Source organism: Nomascus leucogenys, chromosome 15, assembly GCF_006542625.1.
Source record: "Nomascus leucogenys isolate Asia chromosome 15, Asia_NLE_v1, whole genome shotgun sequence".
NCBI lineage: Eukaryota > Metazoa > Chordata > Mammalia > Primates > Hylobatidae > Nomascus > Nomascus leucogenys.
In genome coordinates, this window is record NC_044395.1 from 105,688,937 (window position 1) to 105,706,082 (window position 17,146).

The following is a 17,146-nucleotide window of genomic DNA, read 5'->3' on the forward strand; positions in this document are numbered from 1 at the left end:
AGGAGGTTTGACCATTTCAGTGACAGCCCGGCACGGCTGTTCTGTTATTTGAACTTTATGAGAACTGAACCATAATGTCTCGGTGCTACTGGGGGTGAGATAATCCTTAAAGTTTTAGCGTTTTCTAGGTCAACTTGGTTCTCTTCCCACAGTCACTATTTTCTCTGCTTTCCCCTGCACCCTCATCGCTCCAGGTAGATGAGAACAATCCTGGACCTCCTGCCTTTTCAGATTAGCTGGCAACAACTGTGGTTTTCAGGTGAAAAAGGCTAATAGCTTTGTTCAGGTCAAAAGACTGGAGGGGTGGCTCACGTCTGTAATCCCAGCACTTTGGGAGGCCGATGTGGGTGGATCACTCGAGGTCACAAGTTCGAGACCAGCCTGACCAACATGGTGAAACCCCATCTCTACTAAAAATACAAATATTAGCTGGGCGTGATGGTAGGCGCCTGTAGTCCCAGCTACTCAGGAGGCTGGGGCAGCAGAATTGCTTGAACCCGGGAGGTGGAGGTTGCAGTGAGCCAAGACCGTGCCACTGCACTCCAGACTGGGCAACAGAGCCAGACTCCGTCTCAAAAAGAAAAAAAAAGGTAAGAAAGAGGGAGGGGTGAAAGAGTGTAGTTAGTAACCTGAGAGGCTGACAGACTCCCTGCTTTCAACAGAAGCAATACTAGCTATCCTGTTACCAAGAAGCCCACGGACACCAGCACCAGGCAGTGCCTGTATTGTCTGCGAGAGGGAAGTACAAAAATAGAGGCACGATCTAGAACCAGAAACAGAACATTACATGTATGAGTATGAACAGAACAAATACTAGAAGGACATAGTTTAAAATTAATTGTGGTTCCCTCTGGGTGGTGGAGTAATAGTGACTGCCATTTCCATTTTTGTTTTCCTGTGCTTTCTAACCTTTCTATAATGACATGCATTACTTTGACAAAGAATTTCTTTACACAAAGGCAGGCACCAGCACAAGCAGCTCTGGGCAGGAAGTACGTACCCAGCTCCTCCAGGGAGGGCACGCCGTAGGTCTCATCGTGGTTCTCCTGGATCTCGGCCCTGCAGCTCTCCATCTGCTGGCTGGTCACCGAGCCCACTGGCTTCTTGGGCAGCTCCATGCGGCTGATGATGGCCTGAAAGCGCTTGTATGTAAGGGGTGGCTTCTGCCCATTCAGCTCAATGATCCTGGGGAGCCCAAAGCACAGCTAGTGTTACCCACAAGGCCCTGTGATGTGGGTCCCTGCCCACCCAAAAAAGTACCCAGACTCTGAAGGCTTTGAGGGTGGCTTTCCTCATCCACTCACAGGTCCCACGCCTGAGTGGAAAGAAGGGGGCAAGGGAGGCCACATCTCCATTTTACCGAGAGGGAAAATAAAGCCCAGAGAGCTGGAGCAGGTGCCTCAGCAATGCAGCAAGGCAGGGCCAGAGCTGGGACTCAATTCCGGGCTCCCTGGTGTTGACACAGAGCCACCTAAAGACAGAGACTGACCAAATCTCTAAACACAGAAAAATCCCTACTAGCCTGCTTGGCACTGGCCTATCTGTCCAAGCTACAGGAATCCCCATAGGTCTCTACCACCGTGTAAGCCCTGGAGAAAATTCTTTGATAAGAGCTGAAGACATGTTCTTAACTCTAACATCATAAGGAATAGCAGACATGTTCCTTTCTTGGAAAATCATCCCCTTCTTAGCCTCCATTTATTAAAACATTGAACAGAGAGGTGGAGGACAGCTTATCCTCCCAAATTCAGAGACTGCGGCTAGAGTTCAAAGCCACAACTGATACTTAAAGAGTGTCTTGTAGTTTACAAAGTATTTTTCATGACCAGGGAAAACACAACTGCACTCATGCAAGAAGGAAAGAGTATCAGCGGGCGAAGAAGAGAACGGAGGCTGTTTATATAAGGATGAATTGGGATGGTATGGAGCCACATTCCCGGGGCTTTTCTTGGCCAAGAAGTAGCTTACGCAAGGCCCATCTGGCTGGGTGAGTTCATTTCTCAGTTTGCTCTCCCCGCGTTAGTGGAGATATATGGTCGGCTGCTGCCTCTGCTGTGCCTCCCCCTCCTCTGGCACGCAGCGGGAGGAGGATCTCCACACCCAGCCTCTCCTCCTGAGGGCCCAGCTCACGTGCACAGCTGTGTGACCTGGCTTCTTGGCAGCCAGCACTGGGTTGGGAAGTGGGGGTGGGGAGCCACGGCGGCTGCTGGCTTGGCAGCAGCAGCAACAGCAGCAGCAGCAGGAGGGTGACAGCTCTGGCATGGCAGGGAAGGGGAAGAGAGGATTTCCTCCTAGAATCTCTGAAAGCACAGAGGCTGTCACCAGGGGAGGAGGCTCCTCTGTAGTTAGCAGCTCCCTGCAGGGATCTCTAGAGCCCTCCCCGCCACCAAGCAACACGGCCTGGAAACCCAGATAGTCATAGAACCTGGGGAACTCTTTTTTTTTTTTTTTTTTTTTTTTTTTTTTTTTGTTTTGACACAGGATCTCGCTCTGTCACCCAGGCTGGAGTGATGTGGCATGATCACAGCTCATGGCAGCCTCAAGCCCCTGGGCTCAAGTGATCCTCCAACCTCAGCCTCTTCAGTAACTGGGACTACAGGCATGTGCCACCATGCATGGCTAATATATTTCTTTATTTTTAGTAGAGACGGGGGTCTCCCTATGTTGCCCAGGCTGATCTTGAACTCCTGGACTCATGCGATCCTCTCACTTTGGCCTCTCAAAGTGCTGGGATTACAGGCATGAGCCAGCATGCCCAGCCTAGGAACTCATCTTAGGTACAAAAACTGGACCTGTGTGAACAGAGGTCTGTTGGAGGGGTAACAGACAGGGTCCACTGAGGTCAGAGGGCAGCTGTTGAGCAGGATGGAAGTGGGAGTATGAGGCACAGGTGGGACTTGGGCATACTAGGAGCAGATTTGTAAATACCCTGAGTGTGGGTCCTCACTGCTTCCATGCCTTGGACCTAACAAGCCTCTCTGCTACCCCAGTGAGGTAAAGCTCTTTGTGACCTGTTCTACAGGTCCTGACTCTGGCCTATTCTCCTCCAGCTTCTAGAAGATGCCATGCCTCCTGAGTCAGGTGGCCCTAATGCTGAACCTCTCTGAGTTCCTCTCAGCAGGGGCCCAAATTACTAACTCTCACAATTGGTAACCTGACCCCTGGGCCCCATCTCTTACCTGTCCAGGTCATAGAGGGTATGAGAATTCTCGGTCACTACTTCCACACCAGCCTCCTTGGCCATCTTCATGATGGCTGCATCCCGTTCTTTCCCAAAGGGTTCAGAGTCATATTCAAAGGTCAAGCGGGTCACTCCCCATTCCTGTGGGGAGAGGATCTGTTATGCTCAACACTGTGTTTGGGGAGGAGGGGGAAGCTGGACTCTCAGTTCCTTCCTGGGAGAGAACAGAGCTAGTCTAAAGACCTGTCTGATGGGCAGCAGAAAAAACTAGGAACAGGGATTTGGTCTGGAAAGCAAACAAGCTGAGGTTCAGAAAGTTTGAGGAGGGCAGGCAGTATGGCGAAGCCAACAGCACAGCAACAGCGGAGTTGGGAGAGAGGTAGGCAGCCTTGTGCACTTGCTGTGTCCTTGAGGTAGGAGAATGCGGCAGGAGGCCATAAATACAACGCTCCTCGGAAACCCCCGGTTCCAGAGAGTGGCACTGACTCACGGGTGGGTCAGGACCACTGCCTTCCACCTGCTCAGCAAGCTTTTCCCAGAGCTTCTCACAGCCCTGCAGACTTGTGGCCTAGTTTTCTTGGCAGAGTTGTGCTATGTGAAGTGTCTTAATTGTTTCCACAGCAACACTCCTGAGGCCAATAGCAAACAGAGCTAATAGGTTCCAGACCCAAGAGAGTCAGGAAAGGGGAAGCGATCCTTAGTCTGGAGGTCAGAGGAAACTGACCAGAGGGGCTGCATGTTGAAAAGGAGGAGGTTCTTTCCTAAGCCTTTAGTCATTTCTGGTAGGAATTTCTAGATCTCATAGCAAGCTGGCCCAGTGAATGGTTGTACAGACAACCCACAGAAAGCCCTATAGCATGCAACTTGCAAGAAGAAAAACACATTCTCCAAAGTCTCTGGTCATGGTCTCTGAAAGCTCTGAACCACAGGGGCAAATGTCCTGGCCATGCACAGGCTGGTCTGGTCCTGACTCAGCCCTGCCCGGGGACTGGGTCCTTAGCAGGGCCAGTTATCCCTCATTCGAGGATATCAGCATTAAACATTGATTGAGCCCTTGCTATATGCCAGGTACCATGCTTATAGTTCATATAGATTACATCATTGAATACTCATTGTAACCTGTGAACGATAACAATATTATTAAATGACATTTACTCCAAGAAGCCTTCTTGACCTCCTCCTTCAATATAATTCTTCTGCACCTTGTCTTTTTTCCACTGCAGCATGTATTATATGACAATGATACACCTGCCTGTTTCCCCTATTAGTCCCCTATTAGTGTGAACTCTCAGAGCAGAAACCATGTTGTCTCACTCATCATCATTACCCTTATACCTAGTATGGGGCCTAGTACCTAGCAGAAGCTCAATAAAAATACATTAAATGACTGAATGGATGACCTAGCTATATCTCTGGGACATAAGTGGGTTGGCCTCTGAGTTGCTGGGGGAGAAAAAGGGCAATGTCGAGGGGAGAAGGGAGGCAAATGTATTTATATGGTATGGTGGGTAAGGACACAGCTCTAGAGTCAGAATCCAAGATCGTCACTTATTAACTTCACAACCAATTATTGTTTCCTCACCTGTAAATTGGGATAGCAGTAGCCACCTCTTAGGCCTGCTGTGAGGAAGAACTGAGTTGATGTAAACAAGCAGTGGGAACAGCGCTTGACTCATAGGCAGCCCTCAATGAATGTGGGCAATTACTAGCACTGTGTGATTCGTACATGTATGCACAATTATGTGTGGGGGTGCGGGGAGGGGAACTGAAGGATGATGTATTCACTAAGCTGTTTGCCTTGACGTGACTTTTCCTTTTGTCTCGGAGTTAGGGTGGGGAGGGGCATGACAATCATTGTGTGCTGCCGAGGGTGATGGCAGTCTGTCCCATAGCCCTCTGTCCATGAGTTCCTGTGCTTCTATGTGGGCCTTAGAATGTACTTTTTAAAGGGATTGAGGGAAAAGTGGACTGGCCCCCTGTTACTGCAAACAGAAACCTATGTGGCACCAAAATGAAGATTTCTATCAATCATTTACCCCATGGGAAACAAGAAAGCTTCCTCAGAAAGGCTGACCTTTTTTTTTTTTTTTTTTTTTGAGATGGAGTCTCGCTCTGTCGCCCAGGCTGGAGTGCAGTGGCACAATCTCGGCTCACTGCAAGTTCCGCCTCCCGGGTTCACATCATTCTCCTGCCTCAGCCTCTCGAGTAGCTGGGACTACAGGTGCCGGCCACCATGCCTGGCTAATTTTTTATATTTTTAGTAGAGACGGGGTTTCACCGCGTTAGCCAGGATGGCCTCAATCTCCTGACCTCGTGATCCGCCTGCCTTGGCCTCCCAAAGTGCCGGGATTACAGGCGTGAGCCACCTCGCCCGGCAGAAAGGCTGACTTTTCCCAATAAGCAGAGCAAAGCAAGATGGGAAACGTACCTTGCTAGACATGAAACCCCACCCTCAAAGTCTTGGCCTAGAAGGAACCCTAATAAATCTTGCTGGCTTGAGCCAAGAAAACATTGAAGGAAGCCAGTGGCATCCGCAGTGGAATGACTTACCACATCCTATGTCTGGACTGAGCTGAGAGCTTTCCAACAAGACACTGGTTTCCCAGAATGTTTTTCCTTAACACAGTTTCCATTCCAAGAGCAAGCTAACTGGCTGCCTTTGCTCCCAACTTCTCTAGCAGCAACAGCCAGACCAGCCCTGATGTTTCCATTCCCTCAGTCGGAATATCATCTCACTCAGGCTGTGGGGAACCCCTCAGGGACAGAATCTCACTGTCTTCTCTGGGGCTCTGCACGCTTACCTTGAACAGCCTTGGGAACACGTCAGCTGGCTGTCCCCGGACTACAAACAGGCGGGAGTTCAGTTTCCTTAAACTTGTGTCCAAATCTTCCAGAGACTGAAGTAGGAACCTGCAGAGTCCACACAGGCCTTGTTAGTGATAACATCATGAAGAGTGGCTCTCTTTCCTGACAAAGCAGGGAGAAACTGGTTCACTGTTTATGCCCAACAGGCAGCCTCATGATCACTAGGACTGGAGAGGCCCGGGTTCCAGCCCAGGAGGGATGTGGTAGTGGATCAGCGCTGCTCTGCTTCAAACCCTGGCCTTGCCACTTACTAGCTGTGCGACTTTAGGCAATAACCTAACCTCTTTGCCTGTTTTCTCGCCGGTAATGTGAAGCTGATCTTAGTACCCACCTCATAAAATTGCTAAGACAAGAAAATTGAATAATGTGTGAAAATCATTTAGCACTGTGCCTGGCACACAGACATCACGAGATAAATGTGAGCTGTTCCTAGTGTGGTGTTTCTGTGTGATCAGAGGCAAGTCACTTACTCCCTCGCAGTCTCCGGGGCTAGATATAAGTATCTGCCCAGCACACGGTTGTTGTGAGACTCACATGGGAGCCATCTGAAAAGCCAGTGCAATACTGTGGTATGAAGCATGAAGGTCCTCTCAGCAGAGGACCAGACTGCCATAGCTGGGAAAATCCTCCTTACTCTGGTGGAAAAGACTACTTGGCTTTCTGCATGCATGCTCTGGGCCATGTGTATTTCTGCTGCCACAGCCTCACAGCCTGCAATGGATCCCTAGTTCCCAGAGCTTTGTTTGGCAGGTGGCTCACTCTCCAGGCTTCTCCAGGGCTCTGGTGATCAGGTGCTCATCCCAAGAGGGAGAAGGCCTTAAAAGGTACTTCTCAATAGCTATCTTTACATTTTTGTGGGGGTGGAGGTGGGGAAGACCGCAGATAGGCAAGAACTTCAGCAGGAGACCTGGATCACCGGGGGAAAGGGAAAGGAAATTAACATTTGCTGAGTGCCTTCAGCATTTTATTTTTAAATTAAATTAACATTATAACCAGATAAACTATTCGTGTGGCTCAAAATTCCAGTGACAAAGTGGTACACAATAAAAAGGGTTCTCCCCTCTCTCCCTCCCCAGAGGCAACCAAGGTTATCAATGGGATTTTGTTTATGTCATGCTTTTTAAGTGCATTTCTGCATTTAATTCTCTCAACTATTTTGAAGGAAATAGTACCATCCTTATTTTATAGATGAGGAAACTGAGACACTCAGAGGTGAATTAATTTGCCTAAGACCATAGCTGTTAAGTGACAAAGCTGGGGATTCAGGAACCTAGGGCGGTCACTCTGAAACCCACATTTTCCTCTCTGTGCCCTTTTTTATTTATTTATTTACTTTTTGAGACAGTCTTGCTCTGTCGCCCAGGCTGGAGTGCAGTGGCGCCACCTCGGCTCACTGCAACCTCCCCATCCCAGGTTCAAGCGATTCTCCTGCCTCAGCTTTCCGAGTAGCTGGGGTTACAGGTATGTGCACCACACCCAGTTAATTTTTTAAACAATATTTTTAGTAGAGATGGGGTTTCACCATGTTGGCCAGGCTGGTCTTGAACTCCTGACCTCAAGTGATCCACCCTCCACAGCCATCCAAAGTGCTGGGATTACAGGCGTGAGCCTCCGTGCCGGGCTCTGTGCCCCATTTCTAAAGATTTCTAGTTGCACACCAACTCTGCTCCAGGGGCTGAGATTCTGCAGGCCCTCAGGAGTTTGGAATCCTTTTCTCTAATAGCAATGTGACTACAGGTAATCCACTGGCATTCTTATCTTCTTCTTCAGGAACCCACAGGTCAATCTGCATATGTCACAGATACCTCTGAGGCACCTGCTCTCTACCCCTTGGGTCTCTACCCATCCCCAGCATTCTTCTCTGTCAACAATAGGAATGGCATGTCACAGTCACATTCCCTGACTACTGGAGGCTTACAGAAGCAGTGACTATTCCCAGGCTGCCAACTAGAACCAGCCCCCACTGCTGCCTCTGACGTACACAACTTGACACACTCCTATGGCCAATGCCACCGACCCACATTCTAGCATGAGCTGAGCCCTGGGCTCAGCTCAAAGCATCATGTTTGCAAAAGAGCATGAGGAAGACTCTCTGAGAGGTTGGGATGGAAGACTAACAGGTTGAATGCTGCTTTATGCAAACCAGAAGCTCCACCTCTGTGAATTTCTGTTTTTGAAAAATTGACACCTCCAGAAAAGGAACAGGGAGCTGCAAGTGCGTCACTTGTGCTGGCCTCCCCCAAGCCTCACCACTCTTCTGGAAGGAAAAGAAGAGAGATCCATGCAAATAGTCTCATGCCATCTGAAACCTGGACCCTGCCAGGTAGAACGCCTAGGGCTAGGAGCAGTGATTTAAACTCCATAACCCCAGGACACAGGTCCTCCACCTGCAGCTCCCAGGAGTGTCCTTGCCATGCGCTTTGGGGGCCTTTTCCTTCACAGTCCACCAGGCTGCATAGGACTTTGATTTGAAGCTATAAATAAGGTTGGAATGCACATGAAATCTAGGTTCCAGAACATGTAGCAATCTGCCTTCTACAGAACTTTATTTTTAGACCTCATTTACTAAAAGGAGAGATTCCTCGTAGCATCTCTAAAGTACAACTAATCCTATGAGAGCCCTTTTCTTCTTTCACAAGAGATGTTTATAGCAGGAAGCAGAGATGTGAGGCTGGTAGAAGGCCCAACTCTGAACCCAGCAACTAAATAAAAATAATGATAATAATGGCAATGACTAACATTTAATAAGCATTTACAATGACAGGCACTATTCTACTTGTTTCACATACATTACCTCATTTAATTCTCAAACAGCCCAGTCAAGTAGGTACTATTATCATTCCCATTTTATAGATGAGGGAACTGAGGCATAGAGAGATTATGGAACTTGCCCAACATCATATACCTAATAAGTGGCCAGAGTTCAAACCCAGGCAATCTGTCAGGCTTGACATGTTCGATTTTAGCCAGCCACTGCCTCTCAACAAACAGAACACTGAGGCTGTGCTGCCCAGGGCTCAGCCATTAGGGAGCACCACAGGTCAACTCAAAGGCCAGCAACACCTCTGCTGCCAGATCTTTCCTCCTCTGAGTGTGGTCTGACAATCAGCAGCATTGGCTGTGAAACACCCAGGAGTCTGTTGAAATGCAGAATCTCAGGCTCTAACCCAGACCTCCAAAATTAGAATCTGTATTTTAGCAAGATCCCCTGGTGATTCATTTGCATATTAAAGTTTTACAAGCACTACTCTAGAAAACTGAACTTTACTTCTAGCCTCTGTTACAAGTTGCCTTTCTTTGCTTCTAGTTTGTTTGTACTAAACTTTCTCTCTTGAGCATCCATATTTCTGCCTCCCCTTTGGCCTGCTAGAAATGCGCTGCTTCTTCTAACTTCCTTCCCGAGTCACCCCGGGAAGGGAGGGCTCAGGACAGCCACCACACGGAGGCAATAGGCAGAGATGTGAGGAGGGTCCCCAGTATCTCCAGACTCCAGGCAGCCAGAGAATGCAGAGAATGAGAAGCCACCACTAGGATACTACCTTTGAGGCCTGCCAGGTGACAGCTGTCCATCACATTTGGAGCAGTGCTGCGACTGGGCAAAGGCTCAGTGGGCAGGTATATGCATTCTTTCACCAGAGAGAACCTTGGACCTTCTTGGTCCCTTAGAACCCTCCTCTTTACTCCAATTTCTCTTTACTCCAATGAGGGGACTCTGAAGGAAACTGGCCTGGGCATTGGAGGTGGTGGTGTTGGGGGCTGGCACTTCACCCTTAGCTGAGCTCACATGGCCAAAATTCAGAGCACATGGTCCTGGGAGAGCAAAGCTTACCTTTGGATTAGACAACATGTGCAACTGAATTACATTATTATGTAAGTGCTCTGGAGCCAGAGGCAGGCAGAACTGGAGAAAACCAGACTGAGATTTCCAAAAATACAGAGAGGACACTATAACTCAGGGACTCTACAAGGCTAGCCTTTTAGAATAAAACAAGCAGATCCTTTGATTAAGTATTCATATTTAGGGAAGGCCTTCTCTAGGAATGGCTGATCCTGTGTTGAGGAATATTTTATCTGTTTGTTGTTAATAGGGGGAGAGAGGATAACAGTGAATTCTTTTGGGTCCAGGCTGTCCTTGACCAAGTTCCGCTGCTTCAAGCCAAGGCTATCTAACAACAATGATGATACCATTGGCTGGCACAGAATGGCTACATAGGATATTAATAGAAATTAATTTTTCCTAAGTAATTAAGAGAGCTTAAGCCCCATGGAAAAGGATAACCTAAACTCACAATCTCTGGCAGGGATTTATTTCTAAGTATCTGAGTGATGTTTAGAAATACTTACATATTAAATTCTTATTATTTTAAAAATATATTTATTCTTTCCTAATTTCAAAGAGAAAGATGAAGGTTTTTATCCCCTTTGGGCAAACAGAAACATTTCCTTGGCAGCAGAATGGTAAAGTGCCTCTCTCAGGTACCAATGTGAATAGCTCAGAGAAGCTCCTGTTTCCCTGCCAGTAGACTATAGTTCTCAATCCACTTCCCAACAGTCCAACAGTGTTCAGCTCTCAGCATCTGGGAAGAGAGACATGCTTGTTCTCATGGGGCATCCTGGGAAGTTCCCAGTTTACCTCATTTACCAATTCTGAGAGAAATGGGCTGAGAGGGAACATATTTTATTTCTACAAATTCCCTCTGTCCCAGAAGCTCCTGAAAGAGGCGCAGCACAGAGCCAGGGACAAAATGATTTAAATAAAGTGGAAGAGGAATTGTTGCTAACACCTACCCAAGGTGCAGTGGGGAGAGAAAGGTAATGAAAAACCACAGAGGCCATTTTAAAATCTAGGAACTGCTCACATCTTCCTTTTGTTTATCTTCTTGCTGCAGTACCTCCTTCTAGATGTAGCAAATTTGGGGAAGGTGGGGCTGGGGAAAATGCGAAAGGGCTTAGCCAAGTAGCACTTGGGAAAAAAAAAAGTCCTGAGGCTCATATAGCTACAATTAGCCCATAAGCTTCCCACCATCACCAAGGCAAGGAGTATGCTAGGCTTCTTCTTGCTAATCAATATGTGTATTTCTTGGTTGCGTTTCTGTGTCCTTTTTTACTCTTAGTGCCATTCATAGTTATTTTAATCTGATTTCATCTGCAGAAAAACATTGTGTGGGAGTCAGTGTAGAAGGATCAGGAGGGAAACAGAGTCACAGATTTTGGGTCCTCCCCTCCTTGCAGATGGTCCCTTGCCCTTCCTAGGGAGGCTTCTCAGAGGCAACTTAAGCAGTTGCAGAGGTAGGACGTTATGCTGCAGCACAATTCTCTTAGACCACTCTTGGAATCCAGAAACAACCACGGGATGATTACACATACTACAGTCATGTCAAGATATGGCTGGCTCCAGCCCTCCCCTCTATCCCCAACTTTGTGCACAAAAGAGAATGCAGCTCTGCCTTCAACTGATCCAGGAAGCAAGCAGAATGGTGGAGGTGGTAGGAGTGTGTCTGTTTCCAGGCCCAGGAGCAGTTATCATATTCAATCTGTTTGTGTTACTTCATCTCTTTCTTCTGAATGCCAACATTAATTAGACTTCCTGCCAATGCACTGCAACATACTTCCTAGGTTGCCTGTCTCAGGACTGAGGTTCTCTAGTCCAGTGCTTCTCAAGCTTTGCTGCAATAAGAGCTTTAAAAACCTTAATGCCCAAGGCTGGACACAGTGGCTCATACTTGCAATCACAGCACTTTGGGAGGTTGAGGCAGGTGACTGCTTAAGCCCAGGAGTTCAAGACCAGCCTGGAGAATATGGTGAAACCCCATCTCTACAAAAAATACAAAAATTAGCCAGGCATGGCGGTGCATGCCTACAGTCCCAGCTACTTGGGAGGTTGAGGCAGGAGGATCGCTGAGCCCAGGAGGTCAAGGCTGCAGTGAGCTGTGATTATGCCGGTGCATTTCAGCTTGGGTTGTCACTTGAGCAGGACCCCGTCTCAAAAAATAAATAAATAAAAAACAAAACAAAACAAGAAACCCCAAAACCTTAATGCCCAGGCCATAACCCAGAACAATTCTAGCAGAACTGGGGGAAAGGGGCTGGGCACAGTGGCTCACGCCCTGTAATGCCAGCAGTTTGGGAGACCAAGGCGGGCAGATCACCTGAGGTCAGGAGTTTGAGACCAGCCTAGCCAACATGGTGAAACCCCGTATCTACTAAAAAATACAAAAAAATTAGCCAGGTGTGGCGATGGCCACCTGTAATCCTGGCTACTTGGAGGCTGAGGAGGGAGAATTGCTTGAACCCGGGAGGCGGAGGTTGCAGTGAGTCCAGACTGCGCCATTGTACTCTAGCCTGGGCAACAAGAACAAAACTCCGTCTCAAAAAAAAAAAAAAAAAAAAAAATAGAATTGGGGGAAGGGGCCTAGGTATCTTTTAAAGATCCTTATGGGATTCCAATGCACAGCAGCCAAGATTGAGAACCACTGCTCTAGTCTGTCCCCTTATCTTATGTTTCTGATGGCACTTCGTTTCACTAAATTATGGTTGTTTGCTGGTCTTCCTTCAATAAAATGTAGGCTCCAGGAGTTCTGGAGCACAGACACATCTGCTTATTCACTGCTGTATCCCTAGCAACATCTAGAGCAGTACCTGGCAGATATTAGGCACTCATTAAGCAATCAATTAATATCTGCATTCCTACACAGCCTCTGACTTCAGGATTTGACTCAGGCATCTGAGCCACATTCCTTTTCTCCTTCACTAGATTGATAGCACGATCACAAAACGATGACCCACAAAAATCCATAAACACCTGGTTCCTAGCAAACTGGCATTTAATCAACAGGAATTTTATTGTTGATTTTTAATCTCCCCTATCAAAAAAGAGTAGGCAGTACTATGCAATGTCCCCCAAAACCCAATAAAAGAAGAAATTCTGTGACAATGTAACAAGAAGGTAGTCGGATTCCATTTGCCTGGCTCTGACTGGTGCAGGGCAAAGTCTGCGGCTTGGCTTAATGTCCACACTAGGGATGGTCATTTGATGATGATTGTCAAACCCAACCTTCTATCTATAGAAAACTGGAGCAGAGACAGAGCAATAAGGCAGCCTGAAAACTGTGGGCAGGCTCTCCACAGGACTCTTTAGTTGTTCCTTCTGGGCAGGAGGGGACACTGAACAGGCCCACTGCTAGGAGCACTCACTCTCTTAGCAGGGCACACACCTTGGAGAGAAACGAATGGTGTGCCGAGAGCCACGGTATCCTGGAAATAACCCTGTCCATCGATGCAACAAGGCCGCAAGCAAACATTCCCCAGAACAATGCAAACAAACCGAGCGACTGCCACTAGGTGTTCTGAAGAGCGATGGGTACATTATGTCTCAAAACTCTTTAGTTTGAATACTGTTTACAGTGAAAATTAACGACCTGTTCATCTTTTTCCATGACCATGTCGACTCCAGCTCCTGGGGGGTCATCAGAGGAGCCCCTGATATCATGGCTTTCCTGCTCCCTAACCTTACCACAACAGTTCATAAAAGTCTCATCTCTAATGGCTCAACTGTCCTCTAAAATCACGACAAGAGGATGACGGGGTGACACTTTGGATTCTTTTAAATTTTTCTATCGAGGTCAAAGCTCCAGAGCAGGTCTTAAAACATTTTGGAGAATCCCCTGGATTCTCTGGAGCTTTGAACACAAAGTGACTCCACCTAAAGACGCCTTTGGCTTCTTTATTTATAATATAGGGGAGAAGACCTTATTTAATGCTAAGCCATGGTCACGACACCCCTAGAGGCAGGACGGTCTGGGTGCAGGGCAGCCAGGATGGGTGGTAGGGCGGATTCAAACGAGCCAGAGGCTTAGGAGTGATCTCCCCGAGCCCAGCAATGGGCTGTTTACTTGAAGAATGTGAGCAAAAACCCGTCCCGCCCTCACACTACAGTATCTCCCTTCCGCCCCTCCCTGAGTAGACTGTAAGAGCCCTAGACCAGGAGCCCCTGTTCTGCCACTCACTGGCTACAAGTCCTTGGGCAGGTCGACTTTGGGTCTCCAGGGCTCAAGGGTCTCATTTGTACAACCAGGATCATGATCTCCGTTCCACAGGCAGCTGTGAGGCTCAAAGGGGTAACAGTGCGAACGCGCTTTGTCAGAGGCTGAACCCTGGCCCACCGGCGCGTTAGGACCATGACGAATTACTTCCCCGGTCTCGGCTTCTCTCCTCTGGCCTTCCAGCCGTGGCGGGATTGGGGGGATCGTGCTGTTCGCCGGTCACCCCAGGGTCAGGGTCCTGGCTGCGTCCCCGCCACCCCGCCCCGGGTCCCCTCACCTCCATCGGTTGATCCCGACTGAGGAGGAGGCCGCGAACCACGGGTCGAGAATGTAAACGCAGCGCACGCAGCGCGCCCCGCGCACGGCCGCCAGCAGCGCTGGGTTGTCGTGGAGTCGCAGCCCTTTGCGGAACCAGTGCACTGAAGAGGCGCCGTCCGTGCCGGGCGCTGGCGCCGGGGCCACAGCTGCCGCCGTCGCCACAGTCGCCGCCATGACTGTCCAGACTGCTCCGGCCACCCCCGCTCCGCCCTGGTAGGCGACGTGGACCCCGCCCATAGCCCGCCCAGTGACCTATGACGCCGCAGCTCCTCCCTTAGTCCCCGCCCACAGGGCCCCAGAGCCCCTCTACCATTGGCTGAGTGCCTCCCGCCCGGCGATTGGCCCAGAGGCGCCGGAACAGGCCCCGCCCCCTCACGTTCCCACCATGTGTGGGTCCGCCCGGATGGAGATGGCATGCGGACAAGTGACGCAGGCTGGGGCTGTCCGCGGAGTGCCGGGAGTGGGCCAAGTCTCGAGGGACAGCGGATCTCTTACACACGTCCTGTTCAGGGCCTGCTTCTAGAAGAAGCTGCCTGGGCTGGTAGGGACTGTGACTACAGCCAGTGACTTGCAAGACTGACCGCTGACCTTCCTATTATCACCAACATCGTCACCATCACCATCTACATCATTCTACTACAGCTGCCATTTATTAAGTGCACTTTATATGGCAAGAGACATGATCATCTCCTTACGTAGACGGTCTCATTTACTATTCTCAACTCGGCCCAGTTACATTCATTTAGCCAACCCCACTGAAAAAGCTGCTGTTGTTTTCGTTTTACAGATGAAGAAAACGGAGGGTGCCGCAGGTTGAGTGACTTACTCAATATCATAAAGCTAGTAAGAGGATTTCACCCAGATTATTCTGATTTCAAAATTTCTGCTTTTATCCACGAAGCTATACTTCTCTTTGTGCGAAGATCCTTGGTAATCCCAAGTGGCAGAGTCTAAGGATGGGGAAGGAGTGCCCTAATATGCAGCAGTAGAGGATCTGGGAGTAAGGACTGGGAATGTGGGGGACTTGAATTGAGATCGTAATTATGCCATCAGATGAATTTATGTTCTTTTAGTCTGTTTAGTAGATCCAGTGTGTGCAAAGCACTGTACTGGATTCTGGGTGGGGTTCAGAGATGTGGAGGACACTGTTCCCATTCTTCTGGGACGCCAGGTGGAACCCTCTTATTCCCCTGGAGTCTCTAGCACAGGGCTTGCTGATCGACTGACTAAATGGCAAGAGAAGCTATAAACACCAGCAACAAGGTGTTGGGGAGGGCTAAGATGGCTTAGTCAAGCTGCAGCTTTGTGGTTATCAGGTAGAAAACAGTCTGTTTCAACTTGGCCCTAGGTTGAGCCCGTGCTTGGAACCCTTCCTGGACCTGGGACAGAGTGATGAAAGCATTTAGAAATTTAGTCTGCAATTTAGTAGCATTAGTTGGCACCACTCTGTAAACCAGTGTCACTGCAATCCTAGGCATTCTCTGTCATTTCCAGGCCTTTTCACAAGCTGTTCCAGCAGTCTGATCCCAACCTGAATAGTGCCCCATCTTATTCTGTGCTTCTTTTTGGTCACTTGTCTTGGCATACGATACTGGAACTTCTTGCTCAAATGTCTTTCTGCCCCATTAAAGTATAAACTCCTGGAGAGCAGGGGCTGTGGCTTATTTACAGTTGTATGTCCGAAGTCTAGCTCAGGGCTTGGCACCTAACACTCAAGGATTATTTGAGTAAAAATTGAACTAGAGTCTCATATTGGCAGGCTCTTAAAGGTTTATCCTAGTCCCCTTACCTGACCCTTTCCTTATTTTTGAATTTCCTTTCCAAATGCTTGCTGAATAAATCGATGCAACCTTTCATTACTTTTATTTTAAGGTTTTGTGTTCCCCCTCTCCTATCCCCTCTTCTCTCCACAAGGTTGGTGCTTTGCTAGGAATGAAACAGAGTGTAAGGAGGTGGTTCTCCCTTAACCTCAGAGATGCATCCTCTTCCCTTTTTCTCCTCTAAATTCCCATAATGCTATATCTGTATTCTGTGAGCCCTGTGAGGCAGGGACTGTGCTTGTCTTACTTTTCAGTGTCTTCTCAGCTGGTACTCTGGTACCTAACATATAGTAGGTGCTCAAAAAACATTTGCTGAATGATCAGAAGTCACTTCCCTCCCCTCCCCTCCCCTCCCTTCCCCTCCCCTCTCTCTCTTATTAAGCTATCACGAGAGGCAGTGTGGTGTAATGGTTAAACCCGAGGCTTCGCACATTGGACTTGCTGACTTCAAATTCTAGTTCTGCTTTTATTCTCTGTGACCTTGGATAAGCTAGTTAACCTCTCTGTTCCTCACTTTCTTGATCTTTGCAATAGGGTGATAATAGCACTTCAGATATAGTAAGCATTTGTACTGTGTCAGCTTACTGTTATTCTCAACAGCAGGACCTGTGTCTGGTTTTGTCTTCCTTGTAATGCTCAGCCCTGGGTCTTATATGTAATGTGGGCTCCATAAGTTGCTGACTACATAAAATATTTTACTAATTTTTTAAAAGTCCTTGAAATTTTGCCAATAATGAAAAAACAAGTAATCAACCTCAGTTCCCAAAAACCTAACAAATCAATTATTTCTTATCTTCATGTTGCCTTCTAGACTTTGTCCACAAACATCTAAGTTTTAAAACTTTAATCAAAGCAGAGGTTCGGTGCTCCCTGGGTTTTTTTTTTTTTTTTTTTTTTGAGATGGAGTCTCGCTGTGTCAC

General features: G+C 48.2%; 2 protein-coding genes across 3 annotated transcripts in view; both read right to left on the reverse strand.

Annotated features, from left to right (window-relative positions):
- CRY2 (cryptochrome circadian regulator 2) overlaps window positions 1-14,665 on the reverse strand; it is a 37,143-nt gene extending 22,478 nt beyond the window's left edge. The window contains exons 1-4 of one of the 2 annotated variants that reach the window (XM_030794556.1): window positions 14,366-14,665; window positions 5,983-6,091; window positions 3,180-3,322; window positions 1,001-1,185 (exon numbers count right to left, since the gene is read on the reverse strand). In XM_030794556.1, coding sequence (XP_030650416.1) covers window positions 1,001-1,185; window positions 3,180-3,322; window positions 5,983-6,091; window positions 14,366-14,643 — 715 coding nt within the window. In that variant the 5' untranslated portion in view covers window positions 14,644-14,665. The other variant, XM_030794557.1, reaches the window with a different exon arrangement.
- LOC115838561 (E3 ubiquitin-protein ligase RNF169-like) overlaps window positions 1-17,146 on the reverse strand; it is a 178,687-nt gene that overhangs the window by 89,305 nt on the left and 72,236 nt on the right. The gene's annotated exons all lie outside the window — the stretch shown is intronic.